The sequence below is a fragment of the Haliotis asinina genome, chromosome 3 (assembly GCF_037392515.1).
Source record: "Haliotis asinina isolate JCU_RB_2024 chromosome 3, JCU_Hal_asi_v2, whole genome shotgun sequence".
In the NCBI taxonomy this organism is placed as follows: domain Eukaryota; kingdom Metazoa; phylum Mollusca; class Gastropoda; order Lepetellida; family Haliotidae; genus Haliotis; species Haliotis asinina.
The window spans coordinates 40376731-40395605 of NC_090282.1; the positions used below are offsets into that span (position 1 = coordinate 40376731).

At 41.4% G+C, this 18875-nt stretch overlaps 1 protein-coding gene across 1 annotated transcript in view; it reads left to right on the forward strand.

Moving 5' to 3' along the window:
• Positions 1 to 18875, forward strand: part of LOC137277999 (aquaporin AQPAe.a-like) — a 43128-nt gene that overhangs the window by 15176 nt on the left and 9077 nt on the right. Inside the window, exon 2 of the mRNA XM_067810028.1 lies at positions 12956 to 13143. Within this exon, the coding sequence (XP_067666129.1) occupies positions 12956 to 13143 (188 nt within the window). The remainder of the gene's footprint in view (positions 1 to 12955; positions 13144 to 18875) is intronic.

An 18875-nucleotide genomic window follows, 5' to 3' on the forward strand; every position in this document is an offset into this window, starting at 1 on the left:
CTTCGTCACTTTCTGTTATTATTTCTGTCTTTCAAACAGTATCAATGTTGGTACTTTCATCTGACCAACAAACTGAATGCGACAGAATGTTTGACAAACGTTTGTAACATCGCAATGAATGGATTCATGAATTGCATTGCGAAGAACTTGCTGACTAATCCCAGCAGTTCTCATTTACTAATACGTACCCGCCTTACTTAGCACCAGGGTGGTATGGAACTTGTGGAACACACTGCATGTGTCTTAAATCAGTATTCTGCTGAGTCACTTTGGCTTTAGAAAACGAAATGCCATAAAACGTGGCGATAAAAGAGTCCAGCTATATTTGCGAGTCTTGTTAGTCAATGGGCTTAAGATATGCGGCCTGCACGATTTCCGTGACATAGCGTTTCTTCCATTCATCACACATCCAGAATTCTCGTGTGTGTTTGACCGCATAATAAGTCCTATGATAAAGAAAAGCAAGTAAGCGCAAGTCTCAGACAAAAAGGTTGACTGTCTTCTCGAGTGCTGATTTATAACATTTACTGATTTACGCAGAGTCACGGTCACATACGATGTACATGTGCTACCCCTGACCTACGTGTACCTACATAGGTATTATCATAGCTAAGTGTCATTGAGACTCATTGGACATTCACCACGGCCTACGGGTTTAATACTATATGAGTAGCGTAGGTTTATGATGAAAAGAAAAATGAATATGGTATCTACAGACCAGCTTCAGCTTGGCCGGAATGTATGTTTCCTTTTTAGACATGTCTAGGTTATTAGTTAACGTGATATCGTGTTTTGAAAACAATACTGATGAATTTGTATAACAAAACATCTCTTGGCCTTAATTAGTTGGTACTTAGAGTATTGATTGTAGCGCAAATGTTAAAAACTACTTCTAACGTTCATTAAATATTCAGAAACTCTGGTGTTTTACAAGTGTTTCTGAAGGGTGGAATTTGCTGTCCACCCTACAAATATGTCCCGAAGTGCATCCTCTACAGTCTTGAGTAGTGTCCCAGTTCTAATGAACGCAAACAGATTTATAACGGCAACGTACGTGTAATTGAATTTCTACCGAGGACCACTGTTTACGGAGCGACCGTATCCCTGTCATCATATATGTGCCATTTACTAGCAACGAATTGAGTTGGAAGACTGGTCACTTTCTATCTCAGACGCTGCTACAACGCGAGTGTTGGTTTATACTTCTACCGTGATATGGTAATTCGAATCCCAGATTATGCCCGATTATGTTCTCTGGTCTGTCTGTACTTCTCATGTGCGCCGTGATACAATTAATACACTGATGAAGGGGTTTAACAGTTGTGGCGACGAGCGTGCAGTGCGTTGTGTGAGTGCGCGCGCACTAGTCCGAGGTAATTCTATGCGATTGAGATACCATGTAGCAGTTTAACATGTATGTCACACTCACACACAATCAGTTAAGTTCGCACGAGCCGTCCAGTCCTTGGCTAATCCCCTGTGTGCGGACCACCAGGCAGCGCAACGTCAGGAACCATTCACCTCTCCGGACAGACGCTCTATTCTCTCGGCCTTAGAAACGCACACACGCACGCACATATTTAACGTTAGTCAAACGCTGGGGCTGTTTCAGCACCTTGGACATACACGTCTGAAATATAGTCTGCCATCAGTAGCCTGTACAACATTTTACATATACTATCGTGAGTGTTTGTGAAAGTGACTGAAAGGTTGATTTAGGCCGCCGACGGGCACATGCCACATTAACAATGCGAGTGTATATCAATTTATGCACAGAAGGACAATAAAAGCAACAACACTATTTATATATTCATAAGAAGTCTCTCCTAAAGGTACGGCCTGTTAAACAATTCTGACTATATTCAGCGTTACAATACTTGTCACCTGCAAAGAAGGGAATATCTATCGTTCATATCAATAATACAATTACATGTCACCCTGTTGTTGTAATGCCAATCTCTGATCATATTAATTAAGGTCTAGTATCGGATCCGTGCCACGTATTAAGGGCAGGACGCGCCCCTTTGACTGTTGCACCCCCATAACCATGCTGCGCTCAAAATATGTTTCTGGGTTCACTTGTATAAAAACATGTTACCGAAGTGATATATGTCTGAGACCTGCATTGCTTCAGGATTTAGTCACATTACGTTGACGGGCGGTGGGGTAGCCCAGTGGCTAAGGCGTTCGCTCGTCTTGCCGAAGACCCTGGTTCAATTCCCAACATGAGTACAATGTGCGAAGTCTATTTTCAGTGTCCCCAGTCGTGATACTGCTGGAATATTGCTGAAAGCGATGTAAAACCATAGTCTCTCACAGACTCACATTACGTTGACGCTACTGGAATACTATTCATAGCATCGATAAACCAGACTCATTAACTTTGATCATGGGGAATATCAATACACACCATGACCTAGCGTTTAAAGCGTTCGCCCATGACGCTGAAGACCCAAGTTCGATTCCCCATAAGGATACAATGTGTGAAGCCCATTTCTAGTGTTCCCCTTAGTGATGTTTCTGATATAGTGCTGACCCAAGTTCGATTCCCCGTAAGGATACAATGTCTGAAGCCCCTTTCTAGTGTCCCCCTTAGTGATGTTTCTGATATAGTGCTGACCCAAGTTCGATTCCCCATAAGGATACAATGTGTGAAGCCCATTTCTAGTGTCCCCCTTAGTGATGTTTCTGATATAGTGCTGACCCAAGTTCGATTCCCCATAAGGATACAATGTGTGAAGCCCATTTCTAGTGTCCCCCTTAGTGATGTTTCTGATATAGTGCTGACCCAAGTTCGATTCCCCATAAGGATACAATGTGTGAAGCCCATTTCTAGTGTCCCCCTTAGTGATATTTCTGCCATAGTGTTAACAACGGCCAAACACCTTACTCACTCTCTCCTTACTAACCATTAGCAGTGGGTGCATACCACATAACACCATTCAGATAGCGATTAAAAAGACGGATATGGAAATAGCATCTTTACCCCTCTCCATCCGAAAAAGGTCTCATGTGTTCGTGTATAATTACTCCGATCCGTCGATAACTAATCAAACAAAACAGAAATTTTTCCCATAACACTAACAGAAGATGCAGATAAGAGTGAGTGAGTGAGTGGGTGAGTTTAGTTTTACGCCGCACTCAGCAATATTCCAGCTATATGGAGGCGGTCTGTAAATAATCGAGTTTGGACCAGACAATCCAGTAATCAACAACATGAGCATCGATCTGCGAAACTGGGAACCGATAACATGTGTCAACAAGTCAGCGAGCCAGACCACCCTATCACGGTAGACGCCTCTCACAGCCAAGCATGGGTTGCTGAAGACCTATTCTACCCCGGGCCTTCACGGGTCGATGCAGATAAGGAGGTTTGGTGGGCCTGACACTGTCATGAAAATAAATACCATGTACAATACACACATGGCTGAATGTATGTTTTAGATGATGTGATGATAAAAGTAACGCGGTGTTGATAGAGACGACACTAAGTATGTAAATACACAACGTACGTCTCACAATGACAAAGAAAGGTACGATTTCAATTTTATCAATCTCCCAGGAATGCAGAATTTTTACTTCAAATATATTTTTCAAACTATTTGATGCCCAGGTACAACCCATTTTATTATATGGATCGGATGTGTGGGGATTTCAAAGCTACGATTACTTGGAGAGATAACATCTTATGGCTTGCAAGAAGTTTTTATGTGTCGGACCCGCTACTCCTAACTGTATGGTTTACTGTGAATGCGGGAGACACCTCATGTATATTAATTCACAAAACACGGTGCCTTAAATACTGGTTTAAGATTCTGACAATGCCTGAAATTAGTCTACCAAAAATATCGTATAATATGATGGTTCATCTTGATAATATGGATAAAATAGCTTGGGCACCACATATAAGAAATCTTCTCATGGGTATGAACTGACATGGGTAAGCGAGGGTGTTGGGGATGTCTATATGTTTTTAAAAGAATTTCGTGATCGAGCGGTAAATACGTTTTATCAGGATTGGCATTTCACTCTAGAAAGTAGCTCTCGTTATGAATTATATAGAACATTTAAAACTCTAATACAACCTGAATTGTATTTATCTAAACTAACTTTTAACTGTAATGGAAACATATCTGCCAAATTCAGTACAGACTTGTTGGACTTAATGGTAAACAGAGGCACAAAACTGTCCATCCCAAAATCTGAAAGAAGTTGTCCGTTATGCAATTCTTCAGTTGAACGTGAAGTACATTTTACTGTAGACTGTCCATTTTATAAAGATTTACGTTACAAGTACATCCTAGAACATTATCTATGGAAACCATCACTAACAGCTTTGACTAGTATATTTACAACTAATAATGAATCCACCCATCGTAACCTAGCTCTCTATGTTAAGTATACATTTATTCGTCGTAACGAGCACTTACAAATAGTCATGTCCTAATGTATATCCCAACAACATGTATGACAACGCTGTATGTGACTCTCTTGTATAAGAACCGGTGGCCTAAAATACAATAAACGATTGTCTTGTCAGTGACAAAGACATAACGCGACGACGGATGTGTTAAAATATTTTAAACATTTTTTTCCGACAAAGCAAAACATATGAGAGGCATCCAATAAACATATCACTTTGAATAGAAAAGACGTCAAAAGATGATAGTATGTCGCACTGTGGCAATATGGCTATTGCAGAGACCTGGCTGGCTGCCATTTTGAAAGTCGATGACTAATAAAATAAATAAAGGTACGATGCAAAATGGATAACGGCCTTTTGAGATGTTATGATGCGGCGTTTCGGTATATATTCTTTCACAGTTGTCAAGAAAGAGCAACGTAATACAGCGCAGCGCGTTATTTCATACCGTTAACAATAGCTGTAACAAGAGAGTACGTGAGGTGTGTGACAGAGGTGCTTCTCGTCTGTGTCCCACTGTTCGTGTGTCCGCACCATAATAGACTAACTTGAAGTTTCTGAGTATGTGTAATTTTGATAGAAAGAAATAAAGTTACGCATTTAAATTGAAAAGGAGTCTCAGCGAGACGCGAAATTCCGGGTAGACCCGGGAAATCTAGACTTGCTTCATTAAGTGCTGCCAATTTACAGAGAGGGCTTTCCAGTTGGGGAAACAATGTGGGACTGTGAGACAGACTAGCACCATTCTCGTACTCGTGGCTTTCACCTCGGTGATACACGTCTGAAATGAAAAGGAGTGAGTGAGTTTTTTACGCCACTTTTAACATGCCAATATTCCAGCAAAATCAGGTCGGGGAACACCAAAAACTGACTTCACACATTGTACCCATGTGCGAAATCGAACACGGGTGTTGCGCGTGACGAACTAACTGGCTATCTAACACGACAGAGTAGCATGAATATTAAGCGAAAATAAGTTTAGGAATTCTCACTAAGCGTTATTTATTGCATGTTGTTACAATCATTTTCATTTCCTTCATGATGAATGAACCAGCGTGTAACAGAATATGACGTTATGCGACTTAGAAGCGATTATATATGACGACATTGCAACATTAGATCGTTGATCTAATGTCTCCTCTGGAGATCTGCAAACCGATAGTTTTCTGCCGAAACGTTAACTGCGTATATTATGCATGACGACTACCTTGTACACGACGTGGTAATACAGTTGTATCCATTCCTTGTGATTCCATGTAATTTCCAAGGCAACAAAACTGAATCCCTCATGACAACGTATCAGTGATTCACGATAACTCCTTTATGGATAGTCAATTTCTTTATTGCAATGCATCCGACGTTTCGGCGTAGATGCTAACACCGTTATCCAGCAAGTGATCTACACCGAAACGTTGTCTATCCATAAAATCATTAGTTTTCATCAAACCAACTTCTAAATGCCACTCAAAGAATTAATCAGTGATTCCTCGAAGTTGGTAGTGCCATTCTGATAATCAGCTGCTGTGGGTTGTAATAGAGAGCTTGAGGAGTGAGTGAGTATGATTTGATGCCGCCTTCAGCAATATTCCATCGATATCACGTCGGGGGCACCAGAAATGGGCTTCACACATTGCACCCATGTAGGGAATCGAACCCGGGTCTTCGACGTGACGAGCGAACGCTTTCACCACTAGGCTACGTCGAAGGTTATGGTTTTACTTGAGTGACGTGGAAATGGGTTAATCACATCTACACAATGTTACTGTCTGTGACGTCAAGAAACGTACCCTCGTGTGAAAAAACATGAAAAATACCCGTCAGGCCAGTTCCATAAAGCGAAAGTAGAGTTACGGTAATCATAAGAGAATGTTAAAGATAATGAGTAACGACCTCATTGCGTGGTTCAGTTGCTTTGTTGAATGGGGATTTTTGTATATGTTTCTTGTTATTTGGATTCCTACCTTTTTGCTGTTAATTAACGCCTACGTAATGAGGTTCAATGAAGGGATCTGACTGGTCGTACTAAGATATTCACTTATAAGTTATCATCAAAGGGATGCGCGTGTACCGGAGATAGGGTAATTCAGTACGTTTAGAAATCTCGTTGTCGGTGTCTGAACACTCAAAAAACCCATCAGTTTCGTGAAATCATTGATTAGCAGGAAATATTCAATAAAATACAGTAACATACCGATTTATACTGAAATTTAAACAAAACGTAAGTACATCGGCCCCCTAAAGTAAATGCAATGTTGCCGTGTTGCCAAGCAACGGTGATAATTTCCGGTCAAAAACAGGAAGTCCACTTATGCCGTGTACCGGTAATCGACCGTTTGCACGGCGTTCTGTGGCCTCTTTCCCGAAAATAACACTATCCATCTTTTCTTAGTGGAATTAATGGTGGTCACGAATCTAACAGTAACGAACGGTATCAGCGTGTTATTGATTCTGTAGCGTGTCCAGTGCTCTCAGTTACTGAGATGGTAAGGTTCTAAAATGTGAGTGAATTTAGTTTTACGCCGCACCAAGCAATATTCCAGCTATGTGTTGGTGGTCTGTAAATGATAGTCTAAACCAGATAATCCAGTGATCAGCAGCATGAGCACAATTGGGAATTGATGACATGTGTCAAGCAAGTCAACTAGCCTAACAATCCGATCCCGTTGGTGGCCTCTTTCGACAAGCATGGGTTGATGAAGAACCATTATTTTAACGCGGATCTTCGCGGGCATTGCTCAGTGTGACATAGATATTGGAAGGTGGTGAACGTATAAACTGAAGTATCTTTTAGAAGTGAGTTAGTGGATATTACGCTTTTAAGCAATAATTGCGAAATATCACGGTGATTAACGTATAATGACTTCACACACCATACCCATGGTGAGACTCGAACCCAGGATTTTTCGTGATGGTTTCTCACCCAGCTCCCCCACCACTCGCAGTGCCATATGGAGTTAAGCTATGAAGGAGGCTGTCATCGATGTCCTAACGTTTTATGGTATCAGATAACAATCTGGTTAGTAGTGCCAATCTGGTTAGTAGTGCCTCAGGCACACCCACTGATGTCATGAACAACACGCTGTGACGTCCGGGCTGTCATAGAGTCTAACAGGTCGGGCATTGTGAGGTTCTAAATCAGTCGACTCTTAATACAAGCATTTGTCCCTCGACAACTGACGAATACCTTTCTCTATAAGATGAAACTATTTCGGGCAAATGAATACAATTTGTCTTGCTGACTCATGTTCAGATTTTCTATAACCGGTATGTAACCGCCTTACTTACCATCAGGGTGGCATGGAACTTGTGGAACATATAGTATGTTCCATAAATCAGTATGCTACTCAGTCATTCAACTTTAGAAAATGAAATGCTATAATAAAACCTCACGATAAACGGGCGCAGCATTATTTTCAAGTATAAGTTAGTCAATGGGCTGAAGGTATTCGGTCTGCACGATTTCCATGACATAGCATTTCTTCCATTCATCATTGGGTTCACATCCAGGGTTACGGTGTGTGTTTGACCGCATAGTATGTCCGATGACAATGAAAGCATGTAAAACCGGCTAACTACCCCCTCGAGTGCTTATTTGTAACATTTACTGATTTACTGAGTCACAGTCATTTACAGCATAAAGCGCAGGAATTACTAACGTACCAGATAAAGGAAAATTTATAACTCGGACTTATTCGACCGTATTTTCATCATTTAAACGAGGTCACTACAAGAACAGTTCACGACAGTCATAATATCCCAACTCATTACAAATTTGGGGTAGACTTGATCTTCAGTAACCCAATGACATGCTCGTTGCGAGAGGCGACTAACAGGATCGAGTGGTCCTGCTCGCTGACTTGGTTTTCACATGTCATTGTATCCCAGTTACGTATATTGACGTCCACGCTGCTAATCACTGGACTGTCTGGTCGGACTCGATTATTTACGATTATTATTCGGACTCGATTATTTATTATGTAGCTTGAATATTGCCTACTGCAGCGTAAAACTAAACTCACTCATTCTACACATTACATTAACGTTGCACGCATCTACCATTGACCGATACTGAAGCGATTTGAAAAAGAGGTTACCGAAAACAGATGACCTATGATGGAGAAAGACAGCGCTTACTAGAATACAACCCCTTAATATTATCGCTGGAATATCATGAAATCAATATATTATCGTCAAAACGTTGCTCCATGAAGGAAAACAACTCAGCGTGATTTAGCTCTGTTTTCATGCTGCAAACTTCATTTGCAAAAATATTGCAAAGTGATCCAATTGTAGTATGTTTGTGAATGGTAACTGGATGAGAAAATTATTCATTGCCTTTCGGCTTAACACGATAAAATTACCAGTTGATAGGCTTCATCGCCACTAATGTCCTTTATATTGATACAAAATCATGTACAGGAAGACGTTGTGTGTATATGTATAACGGCCAGTGTATAAACCACTTAAATACTTACTCAGTATTCACCCGAGGACAGGACAAGAAGTGACCATTAAATCTTGTTATTTTCAAACATTGCGTGTGTTCGTCATCTTTTAGCTTCTTGTGAAAGACTTCAAAGCGTTTCATAAGGCATGCGTAAGGCAAACTTGAAATGTATAGCTGACAATTTGTAAATTAGGTTTACGAAATGGGACAAAAGCCAACTATACGCGATCAAATCACGACTTTTCTACGACCACCTGATTTAAACAGCATGTGCATACTGCACTGTGAGATGACCTACACGTAGTCACATTAATGTGTCACACTGACAGAAGGTTGGATTTCACGGGGTAGACTTACACTCGTACAGTGCTTGCGTTGTTTCTCTGTATCCTGACATAAGTCTACATTACTCTCTTATGTTACTTCGTCTTACTTCAGTTTACTTCATTAAAAGGACAGACAGGGCAGCTCTTGTGACGGCGCTGTATGGGTTTACCGTGAAGATCTGCGACAGAAATGTCTTCAACAACCCATACCTGCCACAAAAGGCGACTATGCTTGTCGGGATCTGGCTAACGTGATCTGGCGATCAGCATCGCTGACTTGGTTGACATATGGCATCTTATCCCAGCTGCGCAGATCGTTGGTCATGCTGCTGATCACTGGATTGTCTGGTCCAGACTCGATTTTTTGCAAACCGCTGTCATATAGCTGTAATCTAAACGACGAATGCGTCGTAAGACTCAACTCATTCACTGTATGATTTACTTTACAAGAAAACATAAACGTGTGGGTATACAATGTGATGCTCGTACCACCGCCCATTGGTTACTTATGTTGTCAAAACAATGCTCGCATAGCAATTGCATAGCACCTCACTGGTTTTCAACAAATATATTTTGAGTTGATGTTTTAAGAGTTGATAATAATTATAAGATGGACCACACAAGTCAACTGCACTGTGCGGGCAAAATACTTCCTTTTATTCCCCGAGTTAGTTGACAATTATGCAATGTTCCGTATGCCGTGGTTCTGCAGGTTTTTGAAAGATGTGAGATATACAATGTGATTTCGATGTTACTTGACACCGTATATATGTAAACAGACCAGCACTAATTAAACATCACCTTCAATAACCCTGGACAAGAATATCACACAACGAAAGCTAACAAAGATAACATTTCGAATACAAGAGAGACTGTAGTCCTGTGGGTTTTTTAAAATGAAAATAGTGATTCAACTTTGTTAACCCAATAAACTGTCAAGGAACATGTGTCTTTTTCTTCTGCGTAATTTTCATATATTTGGTTCCTCTACAACCATCTATATGGGCGTGGGACTCATGGCATACCGTAAACCCGGATCGATATTAGGACAAACAGCTAGAAATCTACGATAAATAAAAAAATGGAATTATCTTGCTACTTTATTAATGAACATTGGCGGAGCAAAGAATATACTTAAACTGGTGAACTTTTCACCCCGTAAACCTGAAGACGACTAAGATCGATTTTCTCCATTGTCTTTGTTACTGGGTAATGTTCAGAGCACTTCTGTTCAGAGCAATGGAAGTATTACAGCGTTACATGTAACTATACACCCATGACATTTTCCCAACTGGTTTGCGGTTATAACGGTGCATTATTAATTATAAGGCAATACGCCAGTATGAGCTGCAGCGAAACACACCACGCCATTACCTCATATTTACAGAAATAGGATGAAATACCACAAGCGTTAAAGCATCTCTGTTGAAAACCGTTCAACCGCACAGAACGACACAAGACGCAAACATGAAAGCTTAACAGATTTTGTTATCGGTGTACCCGCACGAGTGCGAAAAAAACCTGATTGAGTGAGATTAGTTTTACGGTGGTCTGTAAATCATCGCCTCTGAGCTAGACAACCCAGTGATCAACAGCATGAGCATTAGTCTATGCAACTGGGATGCGATAACATGTGTTAACCAAGTAAAAGAGCCTGACCTCCCCATCCCGTTAGTCGCCTCTTACGACAAGCATGGGTTACTGAAAAACAATTCTAACACAGATCTTCACGGGTCTAGAAAAAATGAAACCACTGCGAATAAACACAGACCACAAAGGACACAGCAGACTCTAGACACAGTCAAGTGTACGATCGTTGACTATCCCTTGGAAGGGGAATCTGAAAAGTGTTTGAGAAACTGCTGCTCTCAGAAACTTACTCACAAAAATATTTCGTTCAATAAACTAGTTGGGTGATACTCAGTTTGGGGTCTCAAGTTATATTTGGTTCCAGCAAGGAAATCTTTGATCTTGGGTTCGAATCCCGGTTTGCCCTGATCATAGGTTTGTCACCGCCATACCCCTGCTCGTGGCGTTTACGGGACGGGGCGGTAGCCTAGTGGTTAAAGCGTTTGCTAGTTACGCCGTAGACCGGGTTGGATTCCCACATGGGCACAGTATGACAAGCCCATTTCTGGTGTCCCCAGCCGTGATATTGCTTAAATAGTGCTAAAAGCGTTGTAAAACCATTCTCGTTCACTCGTGGAGTCATGAAAGCAGCCTTCTGAGACTGTATCACTTGGGTTTCCGTCCCGTGAAATACCGTTACTGAAATACCGTTGTTCTAAGCAAGTTCACCAAGTCACTAATTATATAGCGAACATGTCTAGACATCCAAATAAAACCAATTAATGAACACGTTTGAATAGGTGGCCATGCAATATTGATCTATCCATTCTAAATCAAGACTGATTAGTCTCTCGTGGTGACCTGTGTACCACATATCGCCTAGACAATAACACAGTAGTACAGCTATCAATGAAACAGTTTTCGGAGTAACTTACAAAGGTTGTAGGTGACAATGCACAATAAAGAGTATGGTGAGTAATGTATATGTAGACACGATGTTCGATTGGAGCTTGATGTATTTGGGGAAGCTAAAGGGTATAGCGATTCATTGTTGCGTCTGAGCTCACAGTCCTTTTCTGGATATACCAAAAGGTTAAATATTGATTGGAAGTTAAATATCACCTCTTGCTTTGGTACCGTTTGATGGAAAGTATGCATGAAGTCCATGTGAACACCTGCTATCGATAGATAGACCGATCTTTGGCTTTACAAGTGCATGGAATATATGTATAATTTAAGAACGTGTAACAAAGGGAGTTTTACCTGTACGATCCCCCAGTTAATATAGGACCAAGGTATAACGCACTTGTGTTCAACCCAGTGATTTGTTCCTGATTATTTATCATCGTTATTTTATTATCGTGTATTATCGAGTTAATATTTGATTGACCATATGACCTTGGAAAGCTTCCAGGCTTTCAGGGAAAGAATAATTATCTTTCCCTGTAATTATGCACTTTACTAGGTACGACATCGAGAGTATGGTTGTGGTTTGCTTTCAGTATTGTTTAATGTCGATCAGTATTCCAGTTTTGTGTGTGACCGAACTCCCTAAATGATGCAGCTAATGGCATACTGAACCCGTGAAGATCCGGGTGGGGCTTGATCTTTAGTAACCAATGCTTATCGTAAGAGGCGATTCGGGTGATCAAGCCCACTGGCGTGGTTGACACATGTCGTCGTATCCCAGTTCCGTAGAATGGTGCTCATGATGTTGATCACTGGATTGTTTTATTTGTATTTACAGACCTCCACCTTGCATCTGTAGTTTTGCTATGAATACACAATGAACTTTATTAAGTGCTCAAATGTAACATATGTCATATTTGGGATTACACTTTCGTAATAAGTAGAGATTCTAGTACTTTTTTGGTTGAGTCCCATCCGGGATTTGAACCCAAGACTTGATTCATTTCGAAGTGAAGAAGCCCAAAACATGCTTTACTAGATCGTAGTGAAGACGCCCAGAACACGCATTACTTGGTTTTCCCAACACGTCAAACTGGCATGTTGTCATCACCTGAAATTATCTTAAGATACGCCATTAAAGCCCCCTCTGTCAGTATTGCAGAACATTTCGCTTTTATCAAAGAAATTTGAATATGGAAAGGATTTTGTCGTCGTCATCATGAACATCATCATCACCAGCAGCAGCTTCACTATTATTCATCTTATATCATTATCCTTCAGATATCCTTTGCGTTCGGCCTAGCTATCATGGCAATGATCCAGATGTTTGGCCACGTGTCTGGTGGACACATCAATCCTGCCGTCTCCATCGCCATGGCCGTCTCTATGAACATCTCCGTGTTGAGGGCGTTCCTGTATGTCGTGGCTCAGATTGTAGGGGCCATCGTCGGGGCCTTGATCCTCAAGGGGTACGTATTTGCAGACTTACAGCATGCCTCAAACCAAAGCAATAATTACATGATTACATTTACATAACAAGATTCCCGACTGCTTGATTCTCTGCTTGTCTCGACATACATACACATACACACACACATACATACACACACACATATGCACGCACGCACGCACGCACGCACGCACACAGACACACAGATATATATATATATATATATATATATATATATATAGTTTCTTTCAAATGTATGATGTTTTAGCACATTTGAGATTTAGACATTTCCTGTCGTTATAACATGGTGCAAACTGCCGATGTATCTTCAGATCCATTTTGTCCTACGGCAAAAGTAAATTTGTTCCGTTGTTGAATAACTCGACCATCCACACTGAAGAAATGTCGGTATCAACTGAACTCTGCAAATAGATAGAACAAATTCAGAATTAAACAAACAAATCTAAAGTGTTAAACATGTTAAGATTCCACAAATGTGTGTTTAGTGTGGAAAGAATATGCGGAAATCACGTTTCTTGTTGGCTAGACTTACCTCCGGTTAAGGTAAATGTACAATAGTGATTACCATACGGGTTTTTGACAGTGACCACCCCGAGATGGAATCTTGCTTTTCTCTTCTCAGTTACTTCATACGTGTGTGCAGCGGATGCCGGTGGTTGTGGTGCATGTCTGTCTGTGTGTGAGTGTGTGTGTGTGCATATGTGCAGGGTGAATGTGCATGTGTGTATGTGTGTACGTTGAGTGTGTATGTATTTTTGTATGTGTTGAGTGTCTGTGTCTCTTGTGTGTATGTGTGTGCGGCGTACAGTCTCTGTCCGTCTGTCTGTGTGTGTGTGCGTGTGAGTGTATTGTGTGTGCAAGTGAAAGTAAGTGCAGTGTATGTGTATATAGTACGGAAGTACGGTGTGTGTGTGTCTGAGAGAGAGAGGCTGCACTGTGAGTGTTGTCTGTGTATGTGTGTGTATGTGTGTGTGTATGTGTGTTTGTACTGCGAGGTTGTATAAGGTGAAAATATGAGCGTAGGGCGATTGTATGTATATACATGTAGTACGGTGTGTGTGTGTGTGTGTGTGTGTGTGTGTGTGTGTGTGTGTGTGTGTGAGAGAGAGAGAGAGAGAGAGAGGGTGGAGGTACGCTTGGAGAGTGATCAGTCATCCTGTGTAATCACCCCGTCATGCCATTTAGGCTGGGAAACATATGTTATCCCCGTGCTGGTAAATACGTCCTACTCAGTTACCAAGTTCGGATCAACAGATTTTGGAATAACAAATAATCGGCACACAGCACTGCCCCTATCTTTTATGCTAAGACGTTCTGGCGAGTACCTTGAGTACCTTAGGTGTCTACCAGGTCTCCACCAGATATATGGACTCGGGGTCCACAGTGTTTACAAGGTTACTACATGTATACTATTAAGAAAAAGAAACGCATAGGCGTGTTTTATTTCAAAATGAAAGTTTTACCATTTGTATGGTAATATAGACAACATATCCATGAATATTTGTAACCGGTACACCTGGTGCACATCTGACATCCATAAACAGGACTAACGTTGAAAATGTTGACTTTGATGCTCTATTGTCGAAAAGATGAGGAAAGCATCGCCACAACGCAACATGTGTGTTTTCTCATGTGCATATTGAGCATGGAAATCATGCAATAAACGGCTATAAAACGACAATGAGCTTTTGGAAACTGGCATTCGTTAAGGAGACTTTGGACGAATATTCAACATGCCACTTCTTGATGCTCTCACCAGAAACATTGTCATCAGAAGACGTCTGAACTTTAGTCAGAGCACCATTTCCCGGCTTGTTACCCGCTTCCCGTTGACTGGTACAACCAATGACCGTCTACAACAGGTAGACCACGAGTCACTACGCCTGCTCAGGATGGCTACATCCGGGTCCTTCATTTACGCGATCGTACAACTACAGGTGAGGGCACAGCAGCCAGGATACCAGGACTGAGGAGGATATCGAGACAAACTGTGCGGAACAGGCTGAGGGAACATGGACTCCGAAACAGAAGACTCTACGTCGGCAAGTTCCTACACGGTGTTCACCGCACCAATCGACTCCGTTGGTGTAATAACGTCATTAGATGGGACTTACGCAACTGGCGTCTAATTTGGTTCAGCGATGAGTCCAGGTTCCTGCTGCAGAGACGTGACGGGAGGAACAGGGCATACAGGTGTCAACGAACGTTATGCGCCAAACTGCGTACGTCATGTGGACACTTTTGGCGTCAACGTCAACCTCAAACGCTGCTAGCACTGGCTGCATGTCTGCATGGGGAGTGGCAGAGGATCCCCCAGGCATTTATCCAAACACTCATCCAATCCATGACTCGGCGTTTGAGAGCTGAATTTCGTGCACGTGGTGGCCATAACAGATACTGACATTCCATTTAAGGCTGACGAATAATGTGAAATCCTAAACTCATGTTCTTGACCTCATTGTGCGAACATTGAACTCACCTAAGCCAGTGTAAAAATTCATTCTTGAAAGATAAATTTTGACCATGTTATTTATGATTGAATACACAACATTTTGTCATAAAAATGGGTTAAGCGTTTTTATAATAGTATATTTCCATTTTCAAAACAGCCGATAGCACCATGCATTTATTACTGATAATATACTTCATGTACATAAATGTTATGACAGTCATAGGTGCAAACGGGAATTATTCCTCGGAACAATCCTGATCGGATAAACGGATTTTTCAGAATTTTTGAGATGCTTTAGTCTAATCAACCATTGGACTGCTTTACTAGTACCTTGAAAGAATGTTTGTGGCTTGGCGGTCATCGCGTTGGCCCCTGGGTCGTGTTACTTTGAAGTAACATATTTTTAGAGAAGTGTTGATTAGCAGTGAGCGCCATGGGGCTTCTGGGTAGAATTACTGAAATACAGACAACGCGGCACTGAGCTGGAAAATTGAGGCGTGTGTCAAGATATCATTGTCTCCGACTTCCATACCTCACCCCGCGACCTCTGACCGCGACCATGGACCCTGTACAGGTATCACATGCGGGGGTCACTAGCATGGAGGCAGTTGTTCCCGATTCTGATCAACCCCACATTCAGCCACCTGATGTCTCATTTTCGTAGACATTTTCGTTAGTGACCCAGACTTTCACTGCTTTTAGTTATATTCCGTCAATATGACGGCGGCGGACACCAGAAATAAGTTTCACGCATTGTTACCATTCGGAAAATGGAACCCGGGTCTTCAGCGTGACGAACGAACGGTTTAACCACTAGACTACCCCACCGCCCAGATAGATATAAATATATTTAGTCACGCCCACGACGGCCACCCACGAATGACGTAACAGAACGAGCAAAGCCACATGGACGGCCACTGAAGTCTCTTGTTTGAAAAAAGAGCTCCTCTCCCAGACTAACGCGTAGTCCCATAATATATATAATTCTGATAAGTAACAAATAAACCCATATGTAAACTGAAAAGGGGTCAAAGTGAGTTGAGAGAATGAACTGGGGAAAACAGACTTGCTCCATTTAGGACTTTTACATTACAAGGAGGGAGAGGCAGTAGGGGAAGTAATGTGGTTCAGGGTCTGTGAGAGAGACTACTCTTGTCCCTCCTTCGCGAGAACCCGACATCTGATATTCCCATTTATTCAGGTCAGACCCCAACAAAACAATGAAATGTTACACCCAATCGGAAGTCGTGCGCTTCTGACAGCACTCGTGGCGGTGGACTTATTGTGGTTTTGTTATTCAATACTGTTCAAATGAAGGAAATCAATTACGGAACTATCTTTCCTTTTCTGTATTATTGATGTAGTTTGTTTCCGTTCTAAGCGTCCAATCGATCTGCGAGGCACACCTTCTTCTGCTGATACCTGTTTAAGGTGTATTAGAAATAACACAGCACTTGGTCGGGTGATGTCAATCGTTTCCGACCTTTCCCGTCTCGCGACGTCATTGCTAGATACAAAAGTCATTTGCCGCCACGTTTTTTAATGAATTTCCGGCTCTGACGTCTTGATCACTAATTCATTTGTTTCATTTGACCAAAATGTCGATAAACTGTCGCAAGGTTTTACATTATTAGGATATGTTCTCTCTTATAACAGAGTATCTTTCTGAACTGAATACCAATCAGTGTGACAACGACTATAGCAATTGATGAGCGATTTTACGTCGAATGAACGAGTCTTCATATGTCAACTGGGAAAGGAACAACTAGTGAGTGCATGGACAGCTCTCAGTCAGAATTAACATTCATCAGTCTTAGGCTGAGACGGAGGCGGACGTTTAACCGGTTAGTGTATTCTGCCAGCTTATGTATCAGTGTGCATCACTGAGTAAGTGCAGTATGCACAATATTCTAAAACTCATTAATGACATTAAGAAAATATCTCAGCTAAACAATCTGGAAATGAATGATATTGCATGCTTAAATGTAGATCCAGATTAGGTAACAGATCGAAGGGCTTGTCCTACCTCTTCAAACTCTAATCGCTTTCTCATTGGCCATTTCATATTGTCCAATTAAAACAGTAAATTGCACGATGCGAAAAGGTCTCTTCGAAACTAAACATGCCGGCGTCATGTCACGATCGATTCATTTGATCGCCTAAAGACACAGATGGATAATGAAACTGTCTTGTATGCGTTACATGCATTCATGAACGAATTTCAGGCTGACATACTTAATAGAAGGTTTTGATTACTCATCGTTGTGGGTACAGGTACGGGTTCCTTAATCAATGTAATGACATATAGTATAATAGTATAATGACATTGTATAATAATAATACTGACAGTATCCTCATTATTTGGATTGTTTATATTTGGATAATTCACGAAATTGAATTTTACGTTATTCGAATCGCCTGAGCAAAATAGCCGGCATATTATTGGATGTAATCCCCAACAATGTGTATTTCAGCACTGTTGGTATTGCCACGCAAAGGTACGCATGATATGAGTGTAGGTAGCTTGTATTATCCGGATGTCAACCAACGACATTTCGGTTAAGTCTCACAGATCCCTTGTTGAAATCTGGTCCTAATTCTAGCTATGGTTAACATGGGAATATCTATAGTTCGCTGTGCATGTTGGCCTCTTTTAGGCGCACCAGGATCCGATGATCGAAATGATGAGTCGAAATCCTATGATCCTTAATTTATGAACACCATTCTAGTGTTCATGTGATTCATCGACGTGATGCAGATCAAAGATTTGGGAGTTTACATAAAATATTTTTATGAATGTTTGTTCAAATCGACGTGCAGCCTTACACACTCACCACTGAGGTCAGCAATACATTATCGGGTAGTGGGCGAGTGAGTTTGGGTTTATGCCGCGTTTAGCAATATTCCACCACAAATGCGGCGAAAACACCATATTTGGGTTGGCTGGTTGGGCGCGTGGGTGGTTTACGCCGTACTCAGCAATATTCCAGCTATATGGCTATGGTCTGTAAATAATCAGGTCTGGACCAGATTATCAAGTGATCAACTGCATGAATACTATATTTGGGCGTCAAATGTTGTTACCATGCGGGTTACTCTTCGGCATGTCGAGGGAACGTTACCTGGTAAGAGACGGATAGAGGTGGCCCTTATAAGGGGCCATGTGCTGAAGATTACAATACTGACAGGTTCTGTTTTGGTCTTTGACCTAATAAAATCTTGTCTTGTCTTATCTTGACCTAACAATGCGGTTTTACGCCCTAGTGGAACGAAAAGAA